At 44.7% G+C, this 14359-nt stretch overlaps 1 protein-coding gene across 1 annotated transcript in view; it reads right to left on the minus strand.

Annotated features, from left to right (window-relative positions):
- Window positions 1-14359, minus strand: part of PDE6A (phosphodiesterase 6A) — an 85661-nt gene that overhangs the window by 52434 nt on the left and 18868 nt on the right. The window contains exons 6-7 of the mRNA XM_053566639.1: window positions 8089-8153; window positions 3305-3371 (exon numbers count right to left, since the gene is read on the minus strand). Coding sequence (XP_053422614.1) covers window positions 3305-3371; window positions 8089-8153 — 132 coding nt within the window. The remainder of the gene's footprint in view (window positions 1-3304; window positions 3372-8088; window positions 8154-14359) is intronic.

A 14359-nucleotide genomic window follows, 5' to 3' on the forward strand; every position in this document is an offset into this window, starting at 1 on the left:
TGGCTACTTTTTCTATTTTTAGTAGAGATGGGGCCTTGATTTTGCTCAGGCTGGTCTGTCTTGAACTCCTAAGCTCAAGCAATCCTCCCGCCTTAGCTTCCCAAGTGCTGGATTCCAGGCCTGAGCCACCAGGCCCACCCAATGCCATGTCTAAGATGCCCCCCAGGGCCTTGTGGTCCCACTGTGCAGACTTGGGCAGTGTGTTGCACAAAGGCATCTGGGAGCCGAATTCCAGGCTTTGCTGTGCTTACAGAGCTGTGCCCTGACCTTTCCCTAGTTATCCCTGAGATAACTTCTTCTAGTTCTCAAAAGACACCACATGGACTTGCTGTGACCCTGCCTGTCTACACAGGAGTGGACTGTGGTGTCAGAGGGTGAGCTGGCCCTGCTGCTGTCTGAGGACTGCCCATGCACTGCACCATCCTTCTGGCCTCTCCTTGGACCAATTCCATCACTTGTCACTGTTCTCTCCTGATTTCTGACCTCTCGGAGGGCTCTTTCCCCTCAGTGTGTGAGCCTGCCTGAATTGCTTCCATCCTTGAAAATGAAACACCTCCTTAACTCAACATGGTCCCCATAGCAACCATCCAGGCATTCTTCTCTTCTCTCTTGCATCCTTTACCTCCTCGTTACCCATCCACTACTCAGGGAGACACATGCTGGCTCTGTTTCCACCTGGCCACCACCTGGCTCTTATCAGGGCCATCCATGACCTTTTAATCACGAAACCTAATGGGAGCTTTCAATTCTTATCTCACAGTCCAGTTTGCTGCATTTGATCATCTCTCTCATGTTGAACTTTCTACGTGGTTGATTCCTGTGACACTACTCTCCTCCTATCCTTTTTTTTTTTTTTTTTTTGCAGTTTTTGGCAGGGGCTGGGTTTGAACCTGCCACCTCCGGCATATGGGGCCGGCGCCTACTCCTTTGAGCCACAGGTGCCGCTCTCTCCTCCTATCCTTGTTTCTCCTTCATATGCTCCTCTTTTTCCATCCACTGTGTACATCCAACATCTCCCAGGATTGCACCCTGGACCTGCTACCTATCTCACTCACCCTGGGTGACTTCCTTTACATTCATAGTTTCGAGGATCATCTGGTCTTGACACTTTTCCAATATCCATCTCCATACCTTGTCTCTCCCCATAGCGTCATAATTATCTATTCATCTACATACTGGACCTTTGCTCCTGAAAATGTCTCCATTTCACCTTGTCTGAAACTGACTTCACTATCTTATATCCAACCCTGATGACAGCACTACTGGTCTAAGCTAGAAACCTGGAATTAGCTTCGTCTCTTCTCCTCCTCCTCTGCTTACAATCAATCTCAAAGTCCTGCCAGTTTTACCCTGTCTGTATTAGGCCCCTCATCTCCTTCTTGCCATCTCTTCTCTGTCAGAGCTGTTGTGAGAACTAAATACGTAAATGTATTCATCCTTTAAAAAAGGCTTTATTGGCCAAGCATGATGACTCACACCTGTAATCCTAGCACTCTGGGAGGCTGAGGAAGGAGGAGCCCAGGAGTTCAGGAGTTTGAGACCACCCTGAGCAAAGCAAGACCCTGTATCTACTAAAAATAGAAAAATTGGATGGCACCCCTAGCTCAGTGAGTAAGGGTGCCAGCCACATACACCAAGGTAGGTGGGTTCGAACCAGGCCCGGGCCTGCTAAACAACAATGACAACTGCAACAAAAAAATAGCCAGGTGTTGTGGTGGGCACCTGTAGTCCTAGCTACTCGGGAGGCTGAGGCAAGAGAATCACTTAAGTCCAAGAGTTAGAGGTTGCTGTGAGCTGTAATGCCACAGCACTCTATCAAGGGCCACATAGTGAGACTCTGTCTCAAAAAAATAAACAAGTAAAAATAAAAACAGAAAAATTAGTTGGATGTTATGGAGGGCACCTGTAGTCCCACCTACTTGGGAGGCTGAGGCAGGAGGATCTTTTGAACCTAGGAGTCTGACGTTGCTGTGAGCAAGGCTGATCCCATGGCACTCTAGCCTAGGCAAAAGAATGAGACTGTCTCAAAAAGGGTTAGGGGACAAGACTTTATTATAGAAAAAATGAGTAGGGCTGGGCATGGTGGCTCATGCCTGTAATCTTAGCACTCTGGGAGGCTGAGACAGGTGGATCCCTTGAGCTCAGGAGTTTGAGACCAGCCTGAGCAAGAGCGAGACCCCATTTCTAAAAACCCCATTTCTATGTTGTTTGCCCATGTTCTTTCCTCTACCTGGAATTCTCTTTTCTGCACCCACCTACTTAAGACCTATTTATTTTAAAACTCAACTCAGACCAACACATTCTAGGAAATCAAGACTGGTTTGGGTGCCCATACTCTGTATTCCCAGAGTACACCACGTACCTCTCTATTATGGCCTTACCACATTGTAGCATAAGTTTCTGTTAGTAAAGACATCTCCTTATCTAACTATGAGCTTTGGAACAGAAACTGTAACTGATCCATCTATCCTGGTATCCACAGAGCCCATCACAGTGCCTCAGTAAATAAACACCTTGCTACATGGATAGCATTGTGTAGTGCCTGGGGAGGGCCAAAGGGTGACCAGGCTCGGATGGGGGGTGGTGGGCAGCTGACAGACCTTGCTCTCAGGCACAAGGGACACCCTCGTTCCACTCTTGACCTGAGTGGGTGAAACACTGTGGGAGACATAGCTTGTGAGTTGTGCTTTATAGGGAGGGCTGGGAATGGGAGGTTGGGAGCAGAAATTAAGTCCCTGGTACAAGAGGTTAAGACTTAGTCTCGGCAGCCTGGTAGGCTAGCCGGTCATGACTTTGTCCCTGACACACATGGGTAACTTGCACTAATGAACAGAAGCTATTATAGGGTTTCAAACATATGAATAATGTATGACTTGCACTTACAAATTGAGGCTATTATAGATAATTGATAAATGTACTTGTTCCAACTTATGTACAAATTCAATTTAAGAACAAACCTACAGAACCTATCTCATTTGTAACCCAGGGACTGCCTGCCTGTAAGACTATAGACCTTTCCAGCTAGGGATTCCATTTCTTTCTGTGTTTCATGTTTCCTCAAATGTCAAATATTTGCTCATTTCTGGTGGTGCCTGTGGCTCAAGGAGTAGGGTGCCAGCCCATACACAGGAGGTGTCGGGTTCCAACCCAGGCCAGGCCAAAAAAACTGCAAAAAAAACATTTTGGCTCATTTCTTTGTACCAATTGCCAACAGAATTAAGAAACAAGAGAATCAGGCTCTTTATCATCTTTTCCCTCCTCCACCTGACCCAAAATTCTCCCCCTTCAAAGCCGTATTACTTACCAGGCCATTTTGGGCAACATAAGTGGGGAGACCGCTTACTAAAGCCCAGTGGTCAGGAGGGGGATTCCTGTGAAGGCCAAAGACAAATGGTGACTTTCAGTGCAGGCGTTATGGGACCAGACTTGAATCGGGGCCTGCCCTCCCCCTACACTTTGGTGGCTCCCAGCACCTGCTTATAATCACTGGTGGCGCCTGACCTACACCTGACCCACCCCAGCCTTCTTAATGCCCAAATCCAGACATGGAAAAAAGAATGATGAATATAACATTTTACTGGTTGCCCACAAAGTGTGCCTATCCAAGAGAAGAGATTCAGTCTATAGATTATTGGCTATTGAGCAAAAGCAGATACCATCGCTTTCCTCATAAAGTTAGTAGCTTAATACTAAGGAGAGAGAGGTAAAAACAGCCTGTATGGTGAGTGCCTACCACATACTAAACACTAAACTAAGTACTCTCCACACTTATTGATCCCTCAGAACAATATTACAATTTCTGATATTACTTTTTGCTTGTTTATTCTGTGAGAAAAAACACACACAGAAAAATGTATTTGAAAACTTCATTAATTATTAGAAAATGAACATTTGTGAAACCATAGGACATCAAGAATAGCATCATTAGGGCAGGCACTGCAGCTCACACCTGTAATCCCAGCACTCTGGGAGGCTGAGGCGGGTGGATTTCCTGAGCTCACAGGTTTGAGACCGGCATGAGCCAGAGTGAGACCTTGTCTCTAAAAATAGTCGAGGCTTGGCGCCTGTAGGTCAAGCAGCTAAGGCGCCAGCCACATACACCAGAGCTGGCAGGTTCGAATCTAGCCCGGGCCTGCCAAACAACAATGACAACTACAACCAAAAAATAGCCAGGCGTTGTGGCAGGCGCCTGTAATCCCAGCTACTTGGGAGGCTGAGGCAAGAGAATTGCTTAAGCCCAGGAGTTGGAGGTTGCTGTGAGCTGTAATGCCACAGCACTCTACCCAGGGTGACAGCTTGAGGCTCTGTCTCAAAAAAAAAAAAAAATAATAATAATAAAAATAGCTGGGTTGGCAGGTGCCTGTAGTACTAGCTTCTGGGGAGGCTGAAACAAGACAATCGCTTGAGCCCAAGAGTTGGAGGTTGCTCTGAGCTATGACACCATGGCACTCTATGGAAGGCAACAAAGTGAGACTCTGTCTCAAAAAAAGAATAGTATCATCAGCTCTTTGCCTTCTCCTTCCAGCCTTTGCTCTGACTCCAAAGGAAACCATAATCCTGACATTGTGATAACTATATCTTTGCTTTTCTGGAGGGTTTTACCACCTAAGCAAGTTTTCCTGTCAGGCCTATCTTATTTTTGCTTGTTTTTCAACTTCATTTAGATGGAATCATAAAATGCATATTATTTTGTCTTACTTCCTTTTTGTTTTGGAGATAGGGCCTCACTGCATCACCCTGGGTAGAGTGCCATGTCATAATAGCTCACAGCAATCTCAAACTCTTGGTCTCAAGTAATCCTCCTGCCTTAAACTCCCGAGTAGCTGGGACTATAGGTGCTCACCACAATCTGCAGCTAGTTTTTCTATTTTAGTAGCGACAGGATCTCACTCTTGCTCAGGCTGGTCTCAAACTCCTGAGCTCAGACAATCCACCCACCTGGACCTCCCAGACTACTAGGATTACAGGCACAAGCCACCTCAGCCAGCCTGTCTGGCTTCTTTTTTATGCTGCTATAATTCATTTCTTTTATTGACTTACAGTTTTCCCTGGTATTACTGTAGCGCAATTTATCCATCCAACTGTCGATAGACATTTCTCTCTCCCTTCTCCTCCATTTTGGGACTAATATAAACAATGCTGTTGTGAACACTCTGGTCTGATTAGTCATTTATTTACTATTTGGTTGTTAGTTTGGATGACATATACTCTGGCAGCCATTTGAGATGTTCTAATATTGTACAAATATTCTGGCTGTCTGTCCTTTCTGGCACACGGTCAGGTTGCATTCCTATCCATTTTAAAGAAAGTGTGGCCATGTGACTAGCTCTGGCCAATAAAATGTGAGGAGAAGTAACATGTGTCACCTCCAGGTGGACATTTTAAGAGCCAGTGTGTGTCTTGCTATGTTTTCTCTTCTCTCTGGCAAGGTCAGTCAATCTGGCAAGTTTCAAAAGGTGGCCGCTTTATCAGTATGGGTCTATGGCTGACAATCCCCACAGTAACACCCAACCACTCAACCAGCTGGCAATGCACACATATTGGGGTGGTAAAATAAATCCACTCTGAAAGGCCAAGGCAGGTGGATTGCCTGAGCTCAGGAGTTTGAGACCAGCCTGAGCAAGAACAAGACCCCATCTTACTAAAAACAGAAAAACTAGCTGGGGGTTGGGGTGGGAGCCTGTAGCCACAGCTACTTGGGAAGGTGAGGCAAGAGAATCACTTGAGCCCAAGAGTTGGAGATCACTGTGAGCTATGATGCCACAGCACTCTACCCAGGGTGATAAAGTCAGACTCTGTTCTCTCCCCACAAAAAAGAAGGAAAGAAACGAGACGTTGCCATAACAAAAAACCTAAAATAGGTGGGATAGGTTAGGGACTGGGTGGAAGGCAGCCTGGAGAGTGTAATTAGAGGCTAGTAGGATGAGATGTTTGCCAAGCAATGACGAAATGTTGGGAGAAACTGTGACCTGTGATTATTTAAAAGATAGATGGTGCGTTTAATAAACTTGTAGCTCTAGAAAAGGAGTTAGGAAACAGAATGGTTGGACAAGTAGGCATTTGATAAGATTGGGAAAAAAGGAGAGACAAGTTTAGAAAGATTCAGAGAATCAGCCCTTATGCTAGCAGGAATAAAAGGGAAGAGAGAGGCTCGGCACCTGTAGCTCAGCACCTAGGACACCAGACACATACACCAGAGCTGGCGGGTTCGAATCCAGCCTGGGCCTGCCAAAAAATGACCACTACAACCCCCAAATAGCTGGGCATTGTGGTGGGTGCCTGTGGTCCCAGCTACTCGGGAGGCTGAGACAAGAGAATCGCTTAAGCCCAAGAGCTGGAGGTTGCTGTGAGCTGTGACACCAAAGCACTCTACTAAGGGCAACAAAGTGAGACTCTGTAAAAAAAAAAAAAAAGAAAGAAAGAAAGAAAAGGAAGGGAAGAGAGAGAAGCCAGAAATTAAGGGATTTGGGGCAAGTTCTCATCCTCACAGGTGAAAGATAACCTGAGAACTTGTTTACCTGAGTGAAAGGGGATTATTACAATTTGGTTTGGTGATCAGTGTTGAATCATTTGGCCTATTACACTGCAATTTGAGGATTTAGGTGGCATCAGTAAATCCCTTCAGCTCCACAAAATTGCTCAGGGAGAAAAGACTAAGGTGTGGCTCTCCCACAGAACCTGAATGCAACCTCAACGAATCTGTCTGAAATTAATTTGAGAAAGAGAACCATTTCTCAAAACAGAACCTTGGATATGGCTCATGGAGAAGATTCAAATAGATAAGAAGGCAACTAAATTTTTAAGAATGCTCTCTTAGCCAAAAAAGTACAAGCTTATGTTAAAAAGGTCTTCAACTGTTCAAATCTTTAAAAGATCTTTGAGTCCCAGCTCCCCCCACACAGGATTGAGAGCTCTTTTTCCTTTTCTTTTCATTATCTTCCTTGGTCACATATGAAAAGGACCCCAGACAACAGGTTTTCCTTGGAGGCCGAGCCATTTTCTTTGCTTTTACTTTGTCCCTTCATGGACCCCAGAATTGGCTCCACAGACAACAGTTCAAAAGCCCTGGTTTGATCTCATTCTACACATGGGAAACCAAAGCCCAGACAAGCCCCTGGATGGAGGGCTGGAATTCAGAGTGCATGACTCCCAGTCTGGCCCTCTGTGGCTTTGATCAAGTCTCTTCCCTTCCTGGGGCCTCCTTGCCCCTCCCGTGGTGAGTCTCTCCACTGTAGCTGTGGCCTCCTTACTGCTCCCTCTGCCTCTGTCTAAGTAGGAACTGTGTTGGGTTTGGTTAGTGTTGACCTTGGAATAAGTATCTTCTGGATGTCGATAAGATGCCTGAAATTTTGCATGTTTTAAGATATGTTAAATAGAATTATGGCAAACTATTGTTTTGAGCTAAGTTCCTGTACCAGGTCCCAGCAGACCAGGCTAAAAATCAAAATGGAGTTGCCATGTTAAAGTTCTACCTCACCAAATCTAGGCTGTTATCTGACCTTCTGAAACATCAGGAGAGAGATAAAAGCCAATTTCCTAACAGACCAGTTTCAATCTTCAATTAGCATTGTAGGCAATCTCTGTATGACAAACAAGATAGGTTCTACAGATTTGTGTTTACCATAAGTTTGTAAGTTGGAACAGGTACATTTACCTATTACCTGTAATAGCCTCCATTTGTAACTGTGAACTGTATGTTGTTTGAATGTTTGTAACTTGAGGACCTATTGTAATAGTCTTTGTTCATAAGTGCGAGTTGTATGTAAGTCAGATGTTATTAATCCTTATGCCACAACATTAAAAACATTAGCCTGAAGCAATCTGATGTTAATCAGTTATTTTTCTATTCTGTCTCCTTGTCCCCACCTTACAAGAAAAGTAGCTTTGGAGTGACTAAGGCTCTTTGTTCTTTGCTTCTGGTTTTTATACCCCTTGTCTGTCTATAAAGCCAACTTCTTCTACTCAGCTCATTGGACACTTATTCTATTTTATGAAATGAAGTGTTGTGCGATTCTAGAATCACAAATAAAATCAATTGAGATATTTAAACTAAATTTTTTATTTTGCCTTTTGACAGATGAAACTTACGGAATTACTTTGATGTCTTCTTTGCCATGCAGGATGTAGTCAATGACCTTGTAAAAATTAATTTCCTGGCAAAAAAAGATAAAAAAAAGTATACTTTAAGAGTCAGAAGTTCAACAAGAGTGTGTCCCTGAAACAGAACCTGTCCTTTGTCACCACATGCCACATGGTTGTTGTGGTTGTTGAGACAGAGCCTCAAGCTGTTGCCCTGGGTAGAGTGCCGTGACATCACAGCTCACAGCAATCTCAAACTCTTGGGCTTAAGTGGTTCTCTTGCCTCAAACTCCCGAGTAGCTGGGACTACAGGCACCCGCCACACCGCCCAGCTATTTTTTGGTTTTATTGTTTGGTTCATTGTTGTTTGGCAGGCCCTGGCTGGATTTGAACCCGCCAGCTCTGGTGTATATGGCTGGCACCCTAGCCACTTGAACTACAGGCACTGAGCCATGTTGTTGTTATTTGAATTAATTAATTTGTTACTGATACATAATAATTGTGCACATTTTGCTCCATAGTTTTCAGCCTGACCATACTCCTTCTAAGAGTGTACCCAGATTCCCTTCTCATCCTCCCTGCCCTCAGCTAACTTTCAAGATTCAATGGGTTGACTGGGTAAGGTGGCTTATGCCTATAATCCTAGCACTCTGGGAGGCCAAGGAAGGTGGATTGCTCAGCTCACAGGTTTGAGACAAGCCAGAGCAGAGTGAGACCTTGTCTCTAAAAATAGCTGGCTGTTGTGGCGGGAACCTATAGTTCCAGCTACTTGGGAGGCTGAGGCAAAAGAATCGCTTGAGCCCAAGAGTTTGAGGTTGCTGTGAGCTATGATGCCATGGCACTCTACCAAGGGCAACAAAGTGAGACTCTGTCTCAAAAAAAAAAAAAAAAAAACAATTTAATGGGTCTCCCTGCAACCAACTCATAGTGGCCAGGCAGGAGGCTAGGATTGGGGGCTGAGAAAAGGGGTGGAAAGTGTTCAAAGAAGATCTGGAGGTTGAGTGTGTGATCATAAGAATTGAGTCATTTTTGTCACACTCAACTAAAATAGAGAAGCCAAGAGGAAAAAAGCACTAATGACATATAACTTTGTCTAAGAATGTGCAAGCCTAGAGGCTGAAACTGCCAGGTGTAACCTGAAACCCACTTTATCTTAGTTACTGAAACTACCTGCTACAACTCTAAGACTAGTTTTACCTGTTGTCATCACTCAGGGAAACTTGCCCTTGCCAGAACTCTACTAGTGCCAATGAACTTTCTCAAGGAGCAATACATGACATTTCTCTTTTTTTTTTTTTTTGGCCGGGGCTAGGTTTGAACCCGCCACCTCCGGCGTATGGGACCGGTGCCCTACTCCTTGAGCCACAGGCGCCACCCGACATTTCTCTTTTTAATAAAGCCTCCAACCTGTTCTTTGTTCTTTATGTTTTTTCATTTGTTTGTTTTTGAGACAGAGTTTCACCCTGTCACCCTGGGTAGAGTGCCATGGAGTCATAGCTCATAGCAACCTCAAACTCTTGGGCTCAAGGGATCCTCATCTCATGCTTTTGCCTACCAGGTGGCTGGGACTACAGGCATCCTAAGACCTGGCTAGTTTTTTTTTTTTTTTTTAACTTTTTATTTATTTGTTTATTTGTTTGAGACAGAGTCTCACTTTGTCACCTTCAGTAGAGTGCCATGGCATCATAGCTCACAGCAACCTCAAACTCAAACTCCTGGGCTCAAGTGATTCTCTTGCCTCAGCCTCCCGAGTAGCTGGGACTACAGACACCTGCCACAATACCTGGCTATTTTTAGAGACAGGGTCTCACTCTGGCTCAGACTGGTCAACTCCTGAGCTTAGGCAATCCACGCACCTCAGCCTCCCAGAGTACTAGAATTACAGGGGTAAGCCACCACCCCCGACCTAGTTTTTGTATTTTTAATAGAGACGTGGTCTTGTTCTTGCTCAGGCTGGTGTCAAACTCCTGAGCTCAAGCGATCCACCCACCTTGACCTCCCAGAGTGCTAGGATTACAGGTATGAGCTATGTGCAGGGTGCCCAGCCTCTCTTCGTTGTTTGGACATACTGAAATTCACCCACTTTGCATATATGCTCCGAATTGTGATTTTTTTTCCAAGCAAAAGTTAAATTTAGAGATTTGTCACTACCTTTCTTTCTTTCTTTCCTTCCTTCTTTCTTATTTATTTATTTATTTTTTTTGAATGTCATAGCTTTTTGGTGTCATAGCTCACAGCAACCTCAAACTCTTGGGCTCAAGCAATTCTCTATTCTATTTTTAGTGGAGACAGGGTCTCACACTTGCTCCGGCTGGTCTTGAACTCCTGAGCTCAAGCAACCCGCCCACTTCAGCCTCCCAGAGTGCTAGGATTACAGGTCTTTGAAGGATTTAAATATACACATTCTTTGACCCACTTGTTAAAGTAATAGATCTTGGAGATCAGGGGCCTCAGCCAGACTTCCTTAAGAAGCCAAGAAACAGGGCGGCACCTGTGGCTCAAAAGGGTAGAGTGCCGGTCCCATATGCCGAAGGTGGCGGGTTCAAACCCAGCCCCGGCCAAAAAAAGAAAAGGTTAGAAGCCAAGAAACAATGTAAGATCTGTCATTAGGAGAGTGGTTACATGGTAGATGTTTCCAGAGTGAGACAGCTGTGTCTGCCCTGACAGGGAAAGTTGCCAAGATATACAGTGAAGTGGGGAAAGCAAGGCACAAAACAACCCCCAGGTTCACAGAGGGTGGCGGTGGCAGAACATGCAAACATCTCCAGAGTATCTGAGCTCTGTAGACATCGCTGCAAAGACTGACTGCTAACGGTAGCTGCCTTTCAGAAGCTGAGCAGGAGGAATGGAGGCTTCATTTTTTACGGAGTGAGCTTTTCACTGTGCTCATGTGTTACTTTCTCTCCCTTTTTCCTCCCAGCAAATTCTGCTTCAAGTGGTAAGCAAGTTTTCTGAGCCACCGTGTTCAGCTTTAAAAACATTTTAAAATAGGCTTGGCTCATGTAGCTCAGCAGCTAGGGTACCAGCCACATACACCGAAGCTGGCGGGTTCGAACCCAGCCCAGGCCTGCCAAAACAACAATGACAACTACAAGCAGAAAATAGCCAGGTGTTGTGGCAGGCGCCTATAGTCCCAGCTACATGGGAGGCTGAAGCAAGTGTTAAGTCCAAGAGTTGGAGGTTTCTGTGAGCTGTGATGCTACAGCACTCTACTGAGGGCGACATAGTGAGACTCCGTCTCCAAAAAAAAAAAAAAAAGAAATTTTTTTTTTAATAGCACCCGTTTTGGCAGTTCTAAAAAGCAAAACTTGCCATGCTATCTGTGGGGGCTTTGGTAAAGCTAAGTTTCCACCTGGGAGGGGGACCTCCTGGAATCTTCTTTACCTTAGTCGTCAGGGCTGTATGGCCCATCGTGCTCCCAGGCAAGCTCGAGACTTCCTGGGCTTGGCAGCCACCCTATCTAGGGTCTTACCAGTCTCAGCTGGTGAGACTTTAGAAAGGTTAGAAATGGACATTTATTTGAATCCATTTGAATCCCACAGGAGAATCAATTTGCTTTCACAAAAAGTAACAAAAAGATCAGTGTGCTTTAGGTGACTATGGCTTTTTTCCATACACTGTAGCTCAGTCAAGTTGCCTTCAAGGCTATATTTATGTGCTGGGGTGGTGGTTCACACCTGTAAATCCTAGTACTCTGGGAGCCCTGATGGATCCCTTGAACTCAGGAGTTTGAGACCAGCCTGAGCAAGACCGAGACCCCATCTCTACTAAAAACAGAGAAATTAGCTGGGCATCGTAGTAGGTGCTTGTAATCCCAGCTATTCAGAAGGCTGAGTCAGGAGGATCGCTTGAGCCCAGGGGTTTGAGGTTGCTGTGAGCTATGATGCTGCTGCTGCTGTACTCTAGCCCTGGGTAACTGAATGAGACTTTGTCTCAAGAAAAAAAAAAAGGGAGTATATTCATGTACAAAGTCACCAGCCTAACTAGCTGCTGGAAAGTCAAAACTGAACATTCAAGTGCACCTTTGTTACCTTCCAGCAGAGCAGCTACCCTTGTGGACACAGGGGCTTTGAAAGAGCCACAAATACAGCCATAGCCCAATCATGGCCTGTGGAAATATACCAGTTTTAAAATGAGTGCTATGTTTTTTGTTTTTTTTCCACGAACCCTATCTTGTACAAGTTTTAAATAGTTAAAACACACACAGAACATTTTATTTTTAAAAGGAGATGAAACAAAATGAAGATACTATTGGGGAGGTTTAGGACCTAAGATTTGAGAATGTTAATTAGTTAGAATCCAGCTAAAAGGTATATATCTAGTGTGAATGTGGCAGATAAAATATGAGAGTGATGTTAGAAGGTGGAGGGAACTTTAGAATGCATGGTTTTAAGCATGGCGGGTTGAATTTAGGCAAATGGTTTGATCTTTCTGAATCTCAGTTTCTTCAATGGTCTAATCCTGGGTAAAATGAAGATAATAAAAGTGTTGAGAAGAATAAATAATGTAATCTAGGCAGAGTGCCCGGCAGATAGGGAGGCCCATTCCTGGTAGCTGTGATTATACACTGCAATGTCTATTGCGTACAAGTGTGTGACTCGCTTTACTATGACAGCCCTGCTGGGTAAGCTTAATTATTCTGGCATTACAGATAAGGCAGGTGAGGCTTAGTAGAAAGGTTCCCCAAGGCCACACAACTACTTGGTGGAGCAGGGATCAGAACTCAGGCTTTCTCCCCCAGTCCCATGCTCTTTCCAGAAGATCTACCTCTGGTCAGTCTTGCCATACTGTACCTGGACCCAACTCAGGACTGTGCAGCTTTTCCTCATGGCTGTGTCCTAGACCCGGAATGGACTTAGCAATGCATTTACTGAAGACACCTCATAGAGAAGAAAATCAAGAACCCAAATGACTGGGTACTCACACTTGTAACCCTAGCACTCAGGGAGCCCAAGGCAGGAAGATCCCTTGAGCTCAAGAGTTCAAAACCAGCCTGACCAAGAGTGAGACCCATGTAGCTATTAAAAATAGAAAAATTAGCTAGGCTTTGTGGCAGGCACCTATAGGTCCAGCTACTTGGAGGTTGAGGCAGGAGGATCTCTTGAGCCCAAGAGTTTGAGATTGCTGTGAGCTATGATGCCACAGCACTTTAACCAGGGTGAAAGAGTGAGACTGTCTCAAAACCAAAACGTGCTAACTACGCTGTGCTAGTCATCTCAGCGATACGTAAAACTTCTTGAATTGGTCAAATGATGGGCAGCTCTTTTCAAGTTGATGCTTAGCAAGAAAATGTCCCCTTCTGTCTTGAGGGCACTTGAGGTCGAAGAGCCAAAGTTAGAGCCTGACATTTTTCTGGCTGTCCTGGAGTTGGAAATGACCTCTAACATCTGACCTAAGGGCTCAGCTCGGAGAGTAGAACGTCAAAGCCAACGTGGAAATTGGAGTTATTTGAAGTTGGCAGTGTCTGAAAGCTATGATGATCTCTAATTCTCCAACTTCTAACTTTCCAGAAGATACAAGTTCAGTTTGTATGTGAACTGGAGAAAAAGCTCAAGGGTACTATGTCAATTATACCAACATGAAAAAGCTGTACTTTATCCCCAAATAGAGTTTGTGAGAGCAGCACATGACAGAATCCTTGAAGATGTAGTCTTCTGAAAAAAAATCATGAAATTCTATGGGCAAAAGAGTAATTTGAAACTGAACAACAGCAACTTACAAAGGTGGTTTTTGATAAAGCACACCAGACAATATCGATTCCAAGGGTGAAATCAATTTTGGTGTGTACATGAAGGTCACGGGCAAAAGTGTTAATTTTGAACAGAGTTTCAATTAACATGAATTAAACTCTTAGCATTCTCAAACACGTATACACTCTAAGCCCTTAATTTTGGAATCTGGTCTCCTAGGAGAAACTGCAAACTGCTTCGCCCAGATGGTGAGAAGTCTTATGGGAAGAGCACTGGATTAAAAACTCATTTCAGGGTACAACCCCACCTTAACCCCCGCTTATTCTGTGAGGCTCAGCCAGAGTCTCTCAGTCATTCTGAAGGCTCTACAGGGCACCTGAGTTCCAAGTCTGCTTACCCTGCACCGTATCCACACCCCCACATACATCACTTCAGCGTCTTAGAGGTCATTACGCCTCATCTTTAAAGTGAGGCAGCTGGATGAGCCCCGACATCAGCAACTCAAATGTGGTGTCTCTCTCGCCTATGCTCCTTCATGAGCCTGGGGACCCCTTCCAGCTCTCTTTGGAAGTGCTCTGAACTTTCTCTTT

This window comes from Nycticebus coucang, chromosome 17 (assembly GCF_027406575.1).
Source record: "Nycticebus coucang isolate mNycCou1 chromosome 17, mNycCou1.pri, whole genome shotgun sequence".
NCBI lineage: Eukaryota > Metazoa > Chordata > Mammalia > Primates > Lorisidae > Nycticebus > Nycticebus coucang.